Consider the following 15370-nt stretch of genomic DNA (forward strand, 5'->3'; position numbering starts at 1 on the left):
TTTAATCAGTATCAGTCTACGTGTAATTTGATATTAATATATATATATATAATTATATATATTAATAGTAAAATACACCTACAAAGTGTATGTGTGTGTGTGTATATGTGTATATATATATATATACTTACATCATATATATATATATATATATATATATATGATGTAAGTATATAATTATTATATTTTTACACTTATTAACTTTTTTTTTTATTTGATTTCAGCCAGCAGGGGGACTAACTGTCATTACAGTTAGTCCCCCTGCTGGCAATACCTGAGCCAGCTAACCCGGCCATGTGATTGTGAGGTCCTCGCAAGGACCTCACTCTCACATGGCCAGGAAGCCCCCCAGGAGGAAGGACGTGCCGCGGGGGGCTCCCTGGGAGTCCCCCCAACCGCGATTGCCGGCGCGGGATAGCCGGCGACCGGGTAAGTAACAAAAGACCGGAGGGCGCACTATTACGCCCGGCGGCGTTTAGAGCCGCTTAAAATAGGGCGTAATAGTACGCCCTCCGGTCTTAAAGGGTTAACAGATAATTTGCAGTCTTGTTGTTGTCAGGGTACCTGTAGTCTCTACCCCTGAGACGGGTAGAGACTTAGACGTTTTTCCATCCAGACGGCATGATTCTCCCATTCCTCGCGGTCCCCTCGCGCATGTAAACGCCGGCCGCGAAAGAACTATGCCTTTTTGTAACGTGACGCTCAATAGTCGACGTCATGACGCTATTCTAGCCCGACCTGTCAGTCAAATCCCGGACACGAATCAGGTCTCGGCGGAGGCGTGATTAGTCTCTAGAACCAGGGTATTTAAGGGAGCTCTCAGCATTTGCTCATTGCCCTGTCGTGGTTCTAGCCAGCCTAGTCACACAGTGCTCTTGTATTCTCTTGTCTTTTGGTTCTGACCCGGCTTTGTTATTACTTACCTGTCTTCTCTGTTATCCTTGACCCGGCTTGTCTCTCGCTTACCTGTCTTCTCGTTCCCTCAACCTCGGCTTGTCCCTGACCATTCTATACGTAGTATTACGTTAAGTCCGGCCATTCTAAGGTCCGGTATACGTATCTGCTACTCTTTGTACTCTGCGTGTTGGATCCCTGTCCCGATCCTGACATTACGACAGGGCCAATGGATCCTGCAGGTACAAACTGTCAGCTTGGTTCTCCTGATCCTAGGTTTGACGCCATGGATCATAGAATGGATCAGATGGCACTAGCACTACAGGCGTTACTATCACGTCCTAATAATCCACCTGAGGAGATGCGTAATACTTCTATTCCTCCTGTGAGTTCAGGGCTAGAGGTAGCCACTGTAGGTGCTTCTTCCCGAGTTACCCCACCTGTACGTTATGCTGGTTCTCCTGAAAAGTGTCATGGCTTTTTGAACCAGATCAGTATCCATTTCGAGCTACAACCCCGTTCCTACCCTACTGATAGGGCAAAGGTGGGATTTATTATCACCTTACTCATTGAGAAGGCTCTGAGATGGGCTAATCCGTTGTGGGAGAATGATAATCCATTAGTCTATAACTATAATGCCTTTGTAGCTGCTTTTAGAAGAACTTTTGACCCCCCTGGCAGAAAGGTCAATGCAGCTAGATTACTGTTGCGCCTTAGACAAGAGAACCGAACACTTGTGGATTACGCACTAGAGTTCAGGTCTTTGGCGGCAGAGGTTAAGTGGAATGAACAGGCTTATATAGACGTATTTTTAAACGGATTATCCGATGTAATACTTGACGAGGTAGCGACGAGAGAGCTTCCCGAGAATTTGGAGGACTTAATTTCCTTTATCTCTCGCATTGACGAACGTCTAAGAGAGAGGCAGAACACTCAAGATAGAACCGGTAGACCTTCCTTTAGACTTGCTCCTTCATTTCAAAGTCCTGAAACCAAAACTCCACAGTTTCCAGAACCTATGCAGATAGGCCTTACTCGCCTCTCAGAAGAGGAGAGACAGTACAGGAGAAGGGAGGGACTGTGTATGTATTGTGGAGTCAGAGGTCACTTACGTTTGAATTGTCCCAATCGCCCGGGAAACGCTCGCACCTAAGTTTCTCTAGAGGACAGGCCTTGGGTGTTTCTATTTTGTCCTCTACTCATAACTACAAAGAACACAGGCTTCTATTACCCGTCTCTTTAACTTGGGAGAAGGGAACTTTAGAGACTGTGGCGTTGATAGACTCCGGAGCTGCTGAGAGCTTTATCGACCAAGTTTTTCTCACCAAACACGCTATCCCATCCCAGTTAAGGAAGACACCTTTGGCTGTTGAGGCCATAGATGGTAGACCTTTAGTTGAGCCTGTGATTTTCCGGGAGACCACACCTCTTAACTTAACTACCGTATATACTCGAGTATAAGACGAGTTTTTCAGCACATTTTTTTGTGCTGAAAAACACTCACTCGTCTTATACTCGAGTCAGTTGTCTGTATTATGGCAATTTTCATTGCCATAATACAGACAAGGACCGGGGGCTGTCAGGAAGCTGTAACTTACCTTCACCGCAGCTCCTGTCAGCTCCCTTCTCTCTCCTCCGTCCGTGCAGCTCCCAGGTCACCTTCCTCTGCAACTCTCGCGAGAGCCACGGGGTCAGAGCGTTGCCACGGATTACCGTGGCAACGCTCCGCGCGGCCGCGAGACTTTGTGGAGGGAGCTGACCTGGGAGCTGCACGGACGGAGGAGAGAGAAGGGAGCTGACAGGAGCTGCGGTGAAGGTAAGTTACAGCTTCCTGACAGCCCCCCTCCTACAGCCCATCCACTGGACCTCCAGGGAGTGAGAGCCCCCCTCCCTGGCCAGCTAACAAGCAGGGAGGGGGGACGAAAAAATAAATTAAAAAAATAATAATAAAATAAAAAAATAATAATAAAAATAATAATAACAACATTAAAAAAAATATTATAATAATAATTAAATAATAATAATTAATAAAATGCCCACCCCCACCAATGCTCTGCACTCACACACACACACACTGCACTCACACACACACACACTGCACTCACACACACACACACACACACACACTCATACACACACTGCACTGCATTCATTATATACACACACTGCATTCATACACACACTACATACACACTGCACTCATACACACACTCCGCTGCATTCATTATATACACACTGCACTCACACACTGCAGTCATATACACACACTGCACTGCATTCATTATATACACACTGCACTCATATATACACACTGCACTCATACACACACACTGAACTCATACACACACACTGCACTCATATACACACACACTGCACTCATATACACACACTGCACTCATATACACACACTGCACTCCATTCATTATATACACACTGCATTCATACACACACTGCATTCATACACACACACTGCATTCATACACACACACACTGCATTCATACATACACACTGCATGCATTATATACACACTGCACTCATACACACACTGCACTGCATTCATTATACACACACTGCACTCATATACACACACTGCACTCCATTCATTATATACACACTGCATTCATACACACACTGCATACACACACAGCATTCATACACACACACACACTACATTCATTATATACACACACTGTAAATAAATATTCAGTTAATATAACTTTTTTAGGATCTAATTTTATTTAGAAATTTACCAGTAGCTGCTGCATTTTCCACCCTAGTCTTATACTCGAGTCAATAAGTTTTCCCAGTTTTTTTGGGTAAAATTAGGGGCCTCGGCTCATATTCGGGTCGGCTTATACTCGAGTATATACGGTACTGGTATTCTACACAAGGAGGAGATATCTCTACTACTCATTTCATCTCCTTCTGTTCCCATAGTCCTGGGATACTCCTGGCTGAAGAGACATAACCCCATTATAGATTGGAAATCAGGGGAAATAGTCTCGTGGGGTCAGGGTTGTCAAGAGAGATGTTTAAAGAGAGTGTCACCCCTTTGTATTGTTAACACACTTAATAACTCTACCGACTCTACTAAAGTACAGATACCGTCCTTGTATCTAGATTTAAAGGCGGTATTTGACAAAGGAAAGGCCTTTTGATTGCAAAATTAATTTACTTCCTGGTACTATGCCTCCCAGGGGCCATGTATACCCTTTGTCTACGAATGAGAACTTAGTCTTAGAGGAGTATATTCGTGAAAACCTAGACAAAGGGTTCATTAGGAGATCCTCCTCCCCTGCTGGGGCTGGATTTTTTTTTGTTAAAAAGAAGGATGGTTCTTTAAGACCTTGCATTGACTACCGAGGTTTGAACAAGATAATCATTAGAAATGCCTATCCGATCCCCTTGATCACCGAGCTTTTTGATCGATTAAAGGGTTCCAAGATTTTCACTAAGTTAGACCTCAGAGGTGCTTATAACTTGGTGAGAATTCAGCAGGGACACGAGTGGAAGACTGCGTTCAATACTCGTTATGGGCACTATGAGTATACTGTAATGCCTTTTGGTCTCTGTAATGCCCCGGCGGTATTTCAGGATCTAATTAATGAAGTTCTTAGGGAGTTTCAACATGACTGTGTTATTGTATACCTCGATGATATACTTATACATTCCAGGGATATTGAGACTCACCACGGACAGGTCAGAAGGGTTTTGCACAAACTTCTTCAACATGGCTTGTACTGCAAATTAGAGAAATGTAGCTTTGACCAATCCCAGACTACCTTTCTTGGTTACGTGATTTCTGGAGAGGGGTTTGAAATGGATCCAGAGAAACTCCAATCCATTTTAGATTGGCCTTTACCTAAGGGTCTCAAGGCCATTCAGAGATTTATTGGTTTCTCTAATTATTACAGACGTTTCATTAAGGGTTACTCCTCTATTATTGCTCCTATCACCAATATGACCAGACAAGGGGCTGACACTAAGAATTGGTCTACTGAAGCACTTCTGGCTTTTAAGACTCTCAAGGAGCTGTTTGCTTCCGCACCAATTTTAGTTCACCCTGATACTACTCTGCCTTTCCTACTAGAAGTTGACGCTTCTGAGACGGGTATAGGTGCCATCCTGTCCCAAAGGTTGGGTGTGGATAAACCATTACATCCATGTGGGTATTTTTCCAAAAAATTATCGGGTACTGAGAGCAGATATGACATTGGTGACAGGGAACTCCTAGCGGTTATCATGGCTTTAAAGGAGTGGAGACATCTATTGGAGGGGACTTTGCATCCTGTTACCATTTTGACGGATCATAAAAACTTATCCTATATTGGGGAGGCTAAACGATTATCATCGAGACAGGCCCGTTGGTCTATATTCCTCACTCACTTCAATTACATACTCACATATAGGCCTGGTTCTAAGAATTCTAAAGCTGATGCCTTGTCTCGCCAACATGAACCTTCTGCCATATCTGAGCCGGTTTTATCCTCTATAGTACCTAAGTGTAATATCATCGCTAACACAACTCTCAAAATCCATTCTCCGCTTCTTGATCAGATCAGGAGCTTCCAGCATCTGGCACCTAGACTGACTCCTGCGTCTAGACACTTCGTTCCTCCTGAACTCCAACTGGAGCTCTTACAGTGTCTTCACGAGAGTAAGGTGGCTGGTCATCCGGGCCTTCGCAAAACATATTCCTTGATCTCTAAGGATTTCTGGTGGCCTTCTTTACGGAGGGATATTAAGGATTTTATCGGAGCCTGTGAGGTCTGTACTAAGACTAAACTACCTCATTCGCTTCCTTGTGGTCTCTTACATCCCCTGGAAGTTCCAGAAAAACCTTGGTCCTGTTTGGCGATGGATTTTATTGTGGATTTGCCTGTTTCGAAAAAGCACACTGTTATTCTCACAGTGGTGGATAGGTTTACCAAGATGGCTCATTTCGTGCCTTTACCTAAACTTCCGACTCCACCTGAATTAGCGGAGATTTTTGCTAAAGAGATCTTTCGCTTACATGGGATACCTTCCGAGATTACTTCTGATAGAGGTTCCCAGTTTGTTTCACGTTTCTGGAGATCATTCTGTTCTCAACTAGGCATTAAATTGAATTTAATTCTGCTTATCACCCTCAGTCTAACGGAGCCGCTGAACGTACCAATCAAAAGATTGAACAATATCTGCGTTGTTTTGTTTCTGAACACCAGGACGATTGGGTCGGTCTGATTCCTTGGGCAGAGTTCGCACACAATAATCTTGTTTGCGATTCAACTCGCTCTAGCCCCTTTTTCATGAATTATGGTTTTCATCCTTCCATTCTTCCCTCGGTTCCTTCTTCCCAGGGGGTACCGTCGGTTGATACTCATGTTGCCAATCTGAAGAAGTTGTGGGATCAGACTCGACAAATTCTCCTACATAATTCTATACTGTATAAAAAACACGCTGACAAACGCAGAAGGCCGGCTCCTAGTTTTGTCCCTGGTGATAGGGTATGGTTGAGTACTAGAAACATTCGTTTGAAAGTACCGTCTATGAAATTCGCTCCTCGCTACATTGGACCCTATAGGATCCTGAATCGAATTAATCCTGTTGCGTATCGCCTAGCGCTCCCCTCTGCCTTACGTATTCCTAATTCCTTTCATGTTTCCTTGCTAAAACCCCTGATCTGTAACAGATTCTCCTCCAAGGTCTCCTCTCCTCACTCTGTTCAGGTTGAGGGTCAGGAGGAGTACGAAATCAACTCCATCATCGATTCTCGAATCTCCCGGGGGAAAATCCAATACCTGGTTGACTGGAAGGGATTTGGTCCAGAAGAGAGGACCTGGGTACCACAGGAGGATGTCCATGCTCCTCGTCTTCGCAGGGCTTTTCATTCCCGCTTTCCATCTCGTCCCGGTTCCTTCCGCCCGGTGGGCGTTTCTGAGAGGGGGGGTACTGTCAGGGTACCTGTAGTCTCTACCCCTGAGACGGGTAGAGACTTAGACGTTTTTCCATCCAGACGGCATGATTCTCCCATTCCTCGCGGTCCCCTCGCGCATGTAAACGCCGGCCGCGAGAGAACTATGCCTTTTTGTAACGTGACGCTCAATAGTCGACGTCATGACGCTATTCTAGCCCGACCTGTCAGTCAAATCCCGGACACGAATCAGGTCTCGGCGGAGGCGTGATTAGTCTCTAGAACCAGGGTTTTTAAGGGAGCTCTCAGCATTTGCTCATTGCCCTGTCGTGGTTCTAGCCAGCCTAGTCACACAGTGCTCTTGTATTCTCTTGTCTTTTGGTTCTGACCCGGCTTTGTTATTACTTACCTGTCTTCTCTGTTATCCTTGACCCGGCTTGTCTCTCGCTTACCTGTCTTCTCGTTCCCTCGACCTCGGCTTGTCCCTGACCATTCTATACGTAGTATTACGTTAAGTCCGGCCATTCTAAGGTCCGGTATACGTATCTGCTACTCTTTGTACTCTGCGTGTTGGATCCCTGTCCCGATCCTGACAGTTGTGAGCAGATCAAATGTTTAATACATGACAAATGTATGTATCCAACTGAGATCTCCTTTAACCCCTTAAGGACACATGACATGCGTGACATGTCATGATTCCCTTTTATTCCAGAAGTTTGGTCCTTAAGGGGTTAAAAGCATATGGTTAGCAAAGGTCCAAAGTCATGGTTAGATGTATAAACTGGTGCACAACCTGGGTGGCAAGGAACAACCTTCCATGTGCCATATTCATATCTAACTGTCGCTTTAATAAATGTGTCCCTAAATAATTAAGCCAACACAAAATTTCCATGTTCCACCTTCTGCTGATGGTTATAAGAATTAATTGCAAAGAATCTATTTGCCTTTTTTTATATCAGTGGGATCAAAAATGTCATACTGACCAATATATCATTTTAACAATTCACTAAAGAACTAGCCTGATATACACTTAATGGAATCCTATAGTGCCAGGAAAACAAAAATTTTCCTGGCACTAGAGGCTCTTGCAGTGCCCCCCTCCCTCGGCACTGAAGGGATTAAAACCCCTTCAGCCACTTACCTTAATCCAGCACCGGGCTCCCTCTTCGCTGATGACCTCTCCTCCACCGCCGACGTCAACTCCCGAGTGCTTTCCTATGGGATCTTATTTGACGCTGGACTCCGTGAGGACATCCAGCGTCAAATGAGTGCAAAGTGGTCTGGGTGGCTATAGTGGTCCTTTGAACATTCTAGAAACACTGACTTAAATAACGTTCATAATATAAAATTATTTAACTAGGAATGATACAGCTGATTATATTGTATCCTAGGAAAAAGGTCTACATGAAAAAAAAATGGTCTAGAGTTGATGGTGTACATACCTGTGAATCTATCACAAATATTAGCGCTCCTGTTCCTCGGAAAATCATTTCATAATCAAATGTTGGATCAAAAAAATCAATTTGTCCAGGAAAATCCCATATCTGAAAGTTCACAAACGAGCTATTGGAAACGTCCTCTCTGCATATCTTGTTAGTACTCTCTAGAAAGAGAGTTTCATTAGGAGACATTTTATGGAAGACCACTTTCTGAATCGAAGACTTTCCACTTCTCCGCAGTCCCATCAGAAGAATTCTTGGCTTCACCTCTGTGCTGAATGGATCAGTGAAGTCTAGCACTAAATGAAGATAAGTAAACAAATCAAAAACAATGTAATACAAATAACCCACGCAAACAGTCATAAAAGGTTTTATGGTGAAATATCTCGCGTGTCCTTTTAAAACTTTAAGAGGGGCAGTTAACGGGACATGAGAGATTACTGGGCTTGCTGTGTGCCTCTTTTATATAATTATAGTATTTAAAGGGACAATTACCATTAGAGACAATAAAACATTTGTACAAATATAGAAAGAGGCTCTTTCAAGTTGTTTTTGGATAGTCAGCGATAGTTCAGGCATTAAGAAAATCCTACAACTCTTGGCAGATTTAAATAAGTCTCAACTTCTCAACACTGAGGTCAATTACTAGTACGCCTATTTGCCAATATAAGCTACTAAATGAGAGACTTTGAGAAGTCAGTTTGCGTAAATTGTGTTGTTCATTACTGCATTTTGCTCATTGACTCCTGAACACAAAACTCAGTATGGTTCTTTTGTAGTACCTTTCAGCAACAAAGCATATTGTTCTGCTCTCTGATGTGGCACAGAAATGGTTAAAGGGACACTATAGTCACCAAAACAACTTTAGCTTAATTAAGCAGTTTTGTTGTATAGAACATGCCCCTGCAGCCTCACTGCTCAATTCTCTGCCATTTAGGAGTTAAATCCCTTTGTTTATTAACCCTAGTCACACCTCCCTGCATGTGACTTGCACAGCCTTCCTAAACACTTCCTGTAAAGAGTCATCTAAAGTTTATCCTTTCTTTATTTCATGTTCTGTTTAATTTAGATTGTCTTATCCCCTGCTATTTTAATAGCTTGCTAGGCCCTGCAAGAGTCTACTGTATGTGATTTAAGTTCAATTTACAGAGCAAGAGATAACATTGTTTAAGGTTACATACATCTGTTTGAAAGTGAAACCAGTTTTTTTTTCATGCAGGCTGTATAAATCAGAGCCAGGGGAGGGTTGACAAGGGCTGCATAAACAGAAACAACGTGATTTAACTCCTAAATGGCAGTGAATTGAGCAGTGAAACCTGAGAGGCATGATCTATACACTAAAACTGCTTCATTAAGCTAATGTTGTTTAGGTGACTATAGTGTTCCTTTTATTCTACTGCTAGCACACATGCCCTCTCAGAAGGATTCTACACATGGTATTCAGCATTTTTCCAGCACTAAGAAGTGGCGTTTTCACATATAAAAACACAGAAAACATTCTACAGATTTTATTATTTTGCAAAATAACAATTTAGGGTTTTTCCATGAATGAAGCTAGTTACGAACATTCATCTGTTTATGAAATAAAATTCCACTAAGCCAAGGTTTATTGGGTAAGTACAGTGCTCCCACGGAAAAAAACAGGGGCAGGACTAGCAATAGATTTTAAAACATTCCGCCTCTTCATGGTCCAGATTTGCAATGGACAAGAAAGTGCATATAATATGTTTCCATGTGTAACAGATTAAAAGGACCAGTTTGGGCACCATACCAACTTCTACCAATTTAAGTTGTTATGGTGCCAGGAGGACCTGGTGCTTCCTTACCTTGAAGGTTTAAACCTTTCACAAATGCTTTAACCCCAAAAAGTGCAATCCTGGCTGCAGTCCCTGCATTTTTGGAATGTGCAGGAACTGAAGCCAGACATCAGTTGTCATTGGAAACAGCCAGGAATGGCTCTGGATTGCATTCTTACCCCTCAAGGAAGAGAAGTGTCAGGGACCTCCTGGCACCATAACAACTTCATTGCCATTTCAACTACAAAAATTGTAGTGTAAATATTAAGGATCTAAAAAGTATCTGAAATTGCATCCCTAACATTGCATTGCTTCATACACATTCCAAATAAAGTAAAGTAAATGTAAAAATGTGTTTTCCATTGCATAACCAAATCTGCACTATGTATACCCAGGGTTGGGAGGGAAGGGGTTATAAGAGTGGGCAACAATGCTGTACACATGAATATTAAAATCATTTATATTCTAAATACCACATGAACATGCGTTTACGGTTACATCTAGAAAACAGATTGAATGGCATATTGTTACTGAACTTTCAAAGCACAACTGACAATAGAAGAGAAACAAATCGGTTTATTTTTTGTAATGAAAGTACAATGCTCTGTTCGTCTATACCTCATACTTTGCTTCATATACAATTACATACTGCCGGTGTGTCAATATTCAGTGATTTCTACACATCTCTACAACAGATCCAGTGAGCAGCTCTGTCAGCCTGTAGGGAAACAGGAAATCGTTGCTAACCCATTGCCCTGTTAAATTAATCTCTGCTGTAAACACCTGCTGCCACTCTCTGCTAGACCAAATAAGGACTGTGCACAGTAACCCAGACAGACAAGCAGAGACACAGACACAGAGCTAGATTTGCATTATCTGCTTGCATTCCATTCACTAAAGACATATAATTTAGTTTGGTGTAGTTGAAGGGGAATATTTTAGAAATTACAACATTAAGTAAAATGTTGAAATTAACTTGCTTTAACCTATTTCATGTGGTGGTGATCCTTGTTTTTTTTTTATGTATATTAAGGATAAATCAACAGACAGCAATTCAGTTCAGTCCTGGCACAACCAAGGCACACATTGTACTGAAGAAATAGAAACATTGCTTCTGTTTCCCCCCTCTCTCAACGCTGACTGACAGGTGCCGAATTGGGGACCCTCAGTTCCAGGATAGAGACATTGCAAATACAACAGTGAAGGTTCCCACATTTAATCACATTTTTCCAACCTCACACTTACTTGATAAATAGAAGGAAAAAGTAAACCTGATATTAAAAAATATAGGAAAGAGACCATAATAATTCTAAAATCACAGGAAAGTAATGTTCAATCAATGGGGCTAAACAACAACAAAGCAATTGCTGTGTGGTAGAATGCATTCATGTAAGGTGTCTGTGGTCAAATATATCTAATATTAGTTATGGCAAGCACAGGGTTATGTTTTGTAATATAGGTGCCATGTGGTTGATAAACGTATTCTACGTAATATATCGAAATGGTGGTGATATATCTATGAATGTTTACATGATATTGGTTACATGTTCGTATGAGATGGGTACATATACAATATTATTGTGTTGCTGTTGGGTTGTCAGAATGCTGGGACTCGGGTGCTGTATGTGATATGGGTGCCAAGTGGGTAACGAAAAGTTCTGTGTATTATGGGTGCATTGAGGGTGAACGTATAATTTATGTCATATGGGTTAGTTGATGCTCAGTCAGAGTTTAGTGCCATGGAGATAGATTCAGTGAATGGTATTTTAACACATTGGATCAAAAGATTTACACATTGGTAACTAGGTCTTAAGGCCATGCAATTGTCTTAGGTTTATACACATGGGCATGTTTGCCACTTTATTTTAAGCGCACTATAACCTTGGGTTTTAAAAAAGTTTTTAAAGTGTGAACTCTCGCAATGAAATCTGAAATGTGATAATTATTAGGCACAATTCCAGAGATTCTCTGCACACAATGAACAGCAAAGAGACGTAAAACATAGATGTAAAAAAACAAAAAAAAACAATTTAGAACAGGGAACATTTTCACATTTCCCAGCATCTGCATGCAAGATTGTATTAACCCTTTAAAAGGGTGTGCTCATGGGAAAAAATAACTAATTTTTATAAAGAAAAATAATAATGAAAAAATAGAAAGATTAATAAAAAAAAAAATATGCACACAACATAACTGTTCTTTCTCTAACCTACAGATTGCACTTGTTTTGTGTAGATGTCTGGAGTGCCAAGTCAAGGACCTGACATTTAGTAATACTATAGCACACCTATATGTCTCTGATCCTCATGAGGCAGCTGCAAAATCATAAGAACAATTACTTTTTTTTAATCTACGGTAAGTCTAAAATCTGCAAAATTATTGTTAATTGAACCCTAACAATTTAGATTAATGTTATCTTTCGAATAAAGTACCAAATCTGAATTCTCCAATATATTAAATCTGTGATCCAAACCGGATTCTCAAGGCACTCTGATCTGGGCTGAAAACCTTCCAATTCTCTATGCCATTCATATGTAACATCAAGGCCTACTTCTAAAATGAATTTCATGGTGACATGGGAGAGATCTCAATAAAGATATGGTTTAGGAGGACTGGAGCTACAATCTGCTTGCATTAAAGGGAATAACGCAGTGCTCAAAATAAAATAGTTTATAGGTTTTATCCAGACTACATAAAATTAACCTCATCACTTCTAATAAGTTCTTGCGTGGATGTGGTCAGGTTGGATCACTGTCCCACATCTGGTGGTTTTGTGCTAGGCTCCAATAATTCTGAACAGATGTACATAATATAATCAAGAATATTGACCCATCAATTATGATACTGACACAAGAATTATGTCTATTTAAAAAGATTTCAGACAACCCTAATAAAATAGACAAGATTTTTATTATAGGTCATATTCTGAAAGCTGTAATATCCTTTATTCCCAGGTATTGGAAAACACCAAATATACCATGTCCTGAAGAGGTTTTGTATATGCTACTAAATAATAAGTGCAACGAAATGGCCCTTAGACAACAATCTTTTATAAAAGAGTACACCGAAGTGCAAAGTAACCAACTTGTGGAAACTGGAGTGTGTCCACAGAACTTAATAGGGGATAACCCTTGAATGTATACAATGACACCGAAGAATGGTGATCCTCTGGGATCGTTTTGATGCCCTCAATAAAGTGTTTTTAACGGTTTTGTTTATATATATATATATAAATAACAACACCCACGGAACTTCTTTCTTGGTTCTCCTAAAGCTTATTTAACAATCTTTTATAGACCAATTAAAATATCACTGGAAGGGAACATATGGAAAGATCAAACTTAAAACTCATGTGTTAACCATTATTAAGATCTATAGTTGACCTGTTATATCATATGTCATAGAGTTAATAACATACACATTTAATGTATATTTAATAGTGTTGTGCTAATTGTGTGATTGTTTATAATGATTGTATTGTTTAATTATGAACATTTGGATGAAAGATTTTTAATAAAAAAAAAACAGTTGACTACAATAAGGCACCCATATCCATTATCACTATCAGGAAAGAGTACTCCGCCTGGGTTGCTAGAAAAAGCTTGTTTTCAGGTCACATATAAATTATACACATTGAGAGGCAGCACATGAAAAGTTATCAATTACACCATGAGCAAAACATGGTCATCATGGCTTTATTCACAAAACACAGGAATGTAGTGAAATAAAACCAAATTGCTTGTTGTGCCTGATTTCTTCTTTTTTTTTTTTTTTTTTTTTTAAAGCATCTATTTTATCCTGAAGTTTGCAGTTCAATTTTCAATACACTGCAAACTGCTGTATAGTGAATAAACTCCATTGTTGACCTTAGAATCTTGCAGCAGCTGAGTTTGCAGGGGTAGCACTTTTCATGTAACACCCCCCACATATAGATGTGATATGGGTCCATGAAGACATGACTGATCTGGAAACTCCTGAGTAGGGAGGGAGCCTGTCAGCTGTCACACTGTCAGCTGTCCCTGACAGCCCCAGACCAGCCTCATGGAGCCAGCAAGCACCAGCTCTGCCCTAATCATACTCTGCACTGTGCCTGGGGCAAGGGCTTGAAAGCCACAACAAAGATGTCAGCCTCCTGGTGCTCCAGAGGTCATGGAGCTGTATTCAAGTAAAACTCCCAGACTATTCATTAAATTCAATCTGTTTCTAGTTATTCTCCCCAGACAGCTATATGGGCACATAGCACAGGGTGAGTATTATAGTGTGTGCCCTGTTACCCACCCAGCCTCCCACATGCCCAGATACTGCCAGCAGACCATGCTATCCCCAGGGATACTCCAGACATTGTACCTTCTTCCTCCCCCTCGCTGGTCCCCGGGTCCTCGTCCATGAGGAGGTCTTCCTCCCCATAATCTGAGATTCTCACTATGTCATCTTCCTCGTCATCCTCCTCCTCCTCCTCCTCCTGTTGCTGTATTTTCCCGTGCAGTCCTTGGTTCATGGTTGGGGGCTGTGACCCAGGCTGGGAGTAGGTCGCCCCGGGCTCTGATCACACTTTTTCTGCCCGAGCTGCAGCCGCTGTCCTTCCCCAGATCCCAATGCAGACAGTGAATGCAGATACTGCGTGAGCCGGTCACCTGACACCAGGCATTCAGCCACTCAAAGCCAGGCAGGCTACTTTACTGGACACTCTATCTGCTGGCAGCATCACACACACCCCTAACACGGACACACTGCACAGTCCTAACAGACTCACTACACACTCCCTCTAACACACACACTACACACACCCCTAACACGGACACCCTGCACAGTCCTAACAGACTCACTACACACTCCCTCTAACACACACACTACACGCACCCCTAACACGGACACCCTGCACACTCCTAACAGACTCACTACACACTCCCTCTAACACACACTAAACATTCCCACTAACACACACACTATACACTTACTAACACACACACACACACACACACACACTCCTAAAACACTCACTGCACACTCCCTCTAACACACACTATACATTCCCACTAACATACACACTAAACACTCCCACTAATATACACACAGATTCACTGCACACTCCTACTAACACACAGACTATACAATCTTACTAACACACACACAGACTCACCACACTTCTAAACAGGCTCACTGCACACTCCCACTAACACACACACACACTACACACTCCCACTAACACACACACACTATACACTCCCACTAACACACACAGAGACTCACTGCACACTCCCACTAACACACCCACTATACAGTCTTAGTGACACACACACAGACTCACTGCACACTCCAACTAACACAAACTCTTCACACTGCCACT

At 41.8% G+C, this 15370-nt stretch overlaps 1 protein-coding gene across 1 annotated transcript in view; it reads right to left on the reverse strand.

The window, feature by feature from the left end:
* RRAGD (Ras related GTP binding D) overlaps window positions 1–14737 on the reverse strand; it is a 39453-nt gene extending 24716 nt beyond the window's left edge. Inside the window, exons 1-2 of the mRNA XM_063443570.1 lie at window positions 14371–14737; window positions 8231–8526 (exon numbers count right to left, since the gene is read on the reverse strand). Of these exons, the coding sequence (XP_063299640.1) occupies window positions 8231–8526; window positions 14371–14521 (447 nt within the window). The 5' untranslated portion in view covers window positions 14522–14737. The remainder of the gene's footprint in view (window positions 1–8230; window positions 8527–14370) is intronic.
* Window positions 14738–15370: the final 633 nt, after the last annotated feature.

The sequence above is a fragment of the Pelobates fuscus genome, chromosome 2 (genome assembly GCF_036172605.1).
Source record: "Pelobates fuscus isolate aPelFus1 chromosome 2, aPelFus1.pri, whole genome shotgun sequence".
In the NCBI taxonomy this organism is placed as follows: domain Eukaryota; kingdom Metazoa; phylum Chordata; class Amphibia; order Anura; family Pelobatidae; genus Pelobates; species Pelobates fuscus.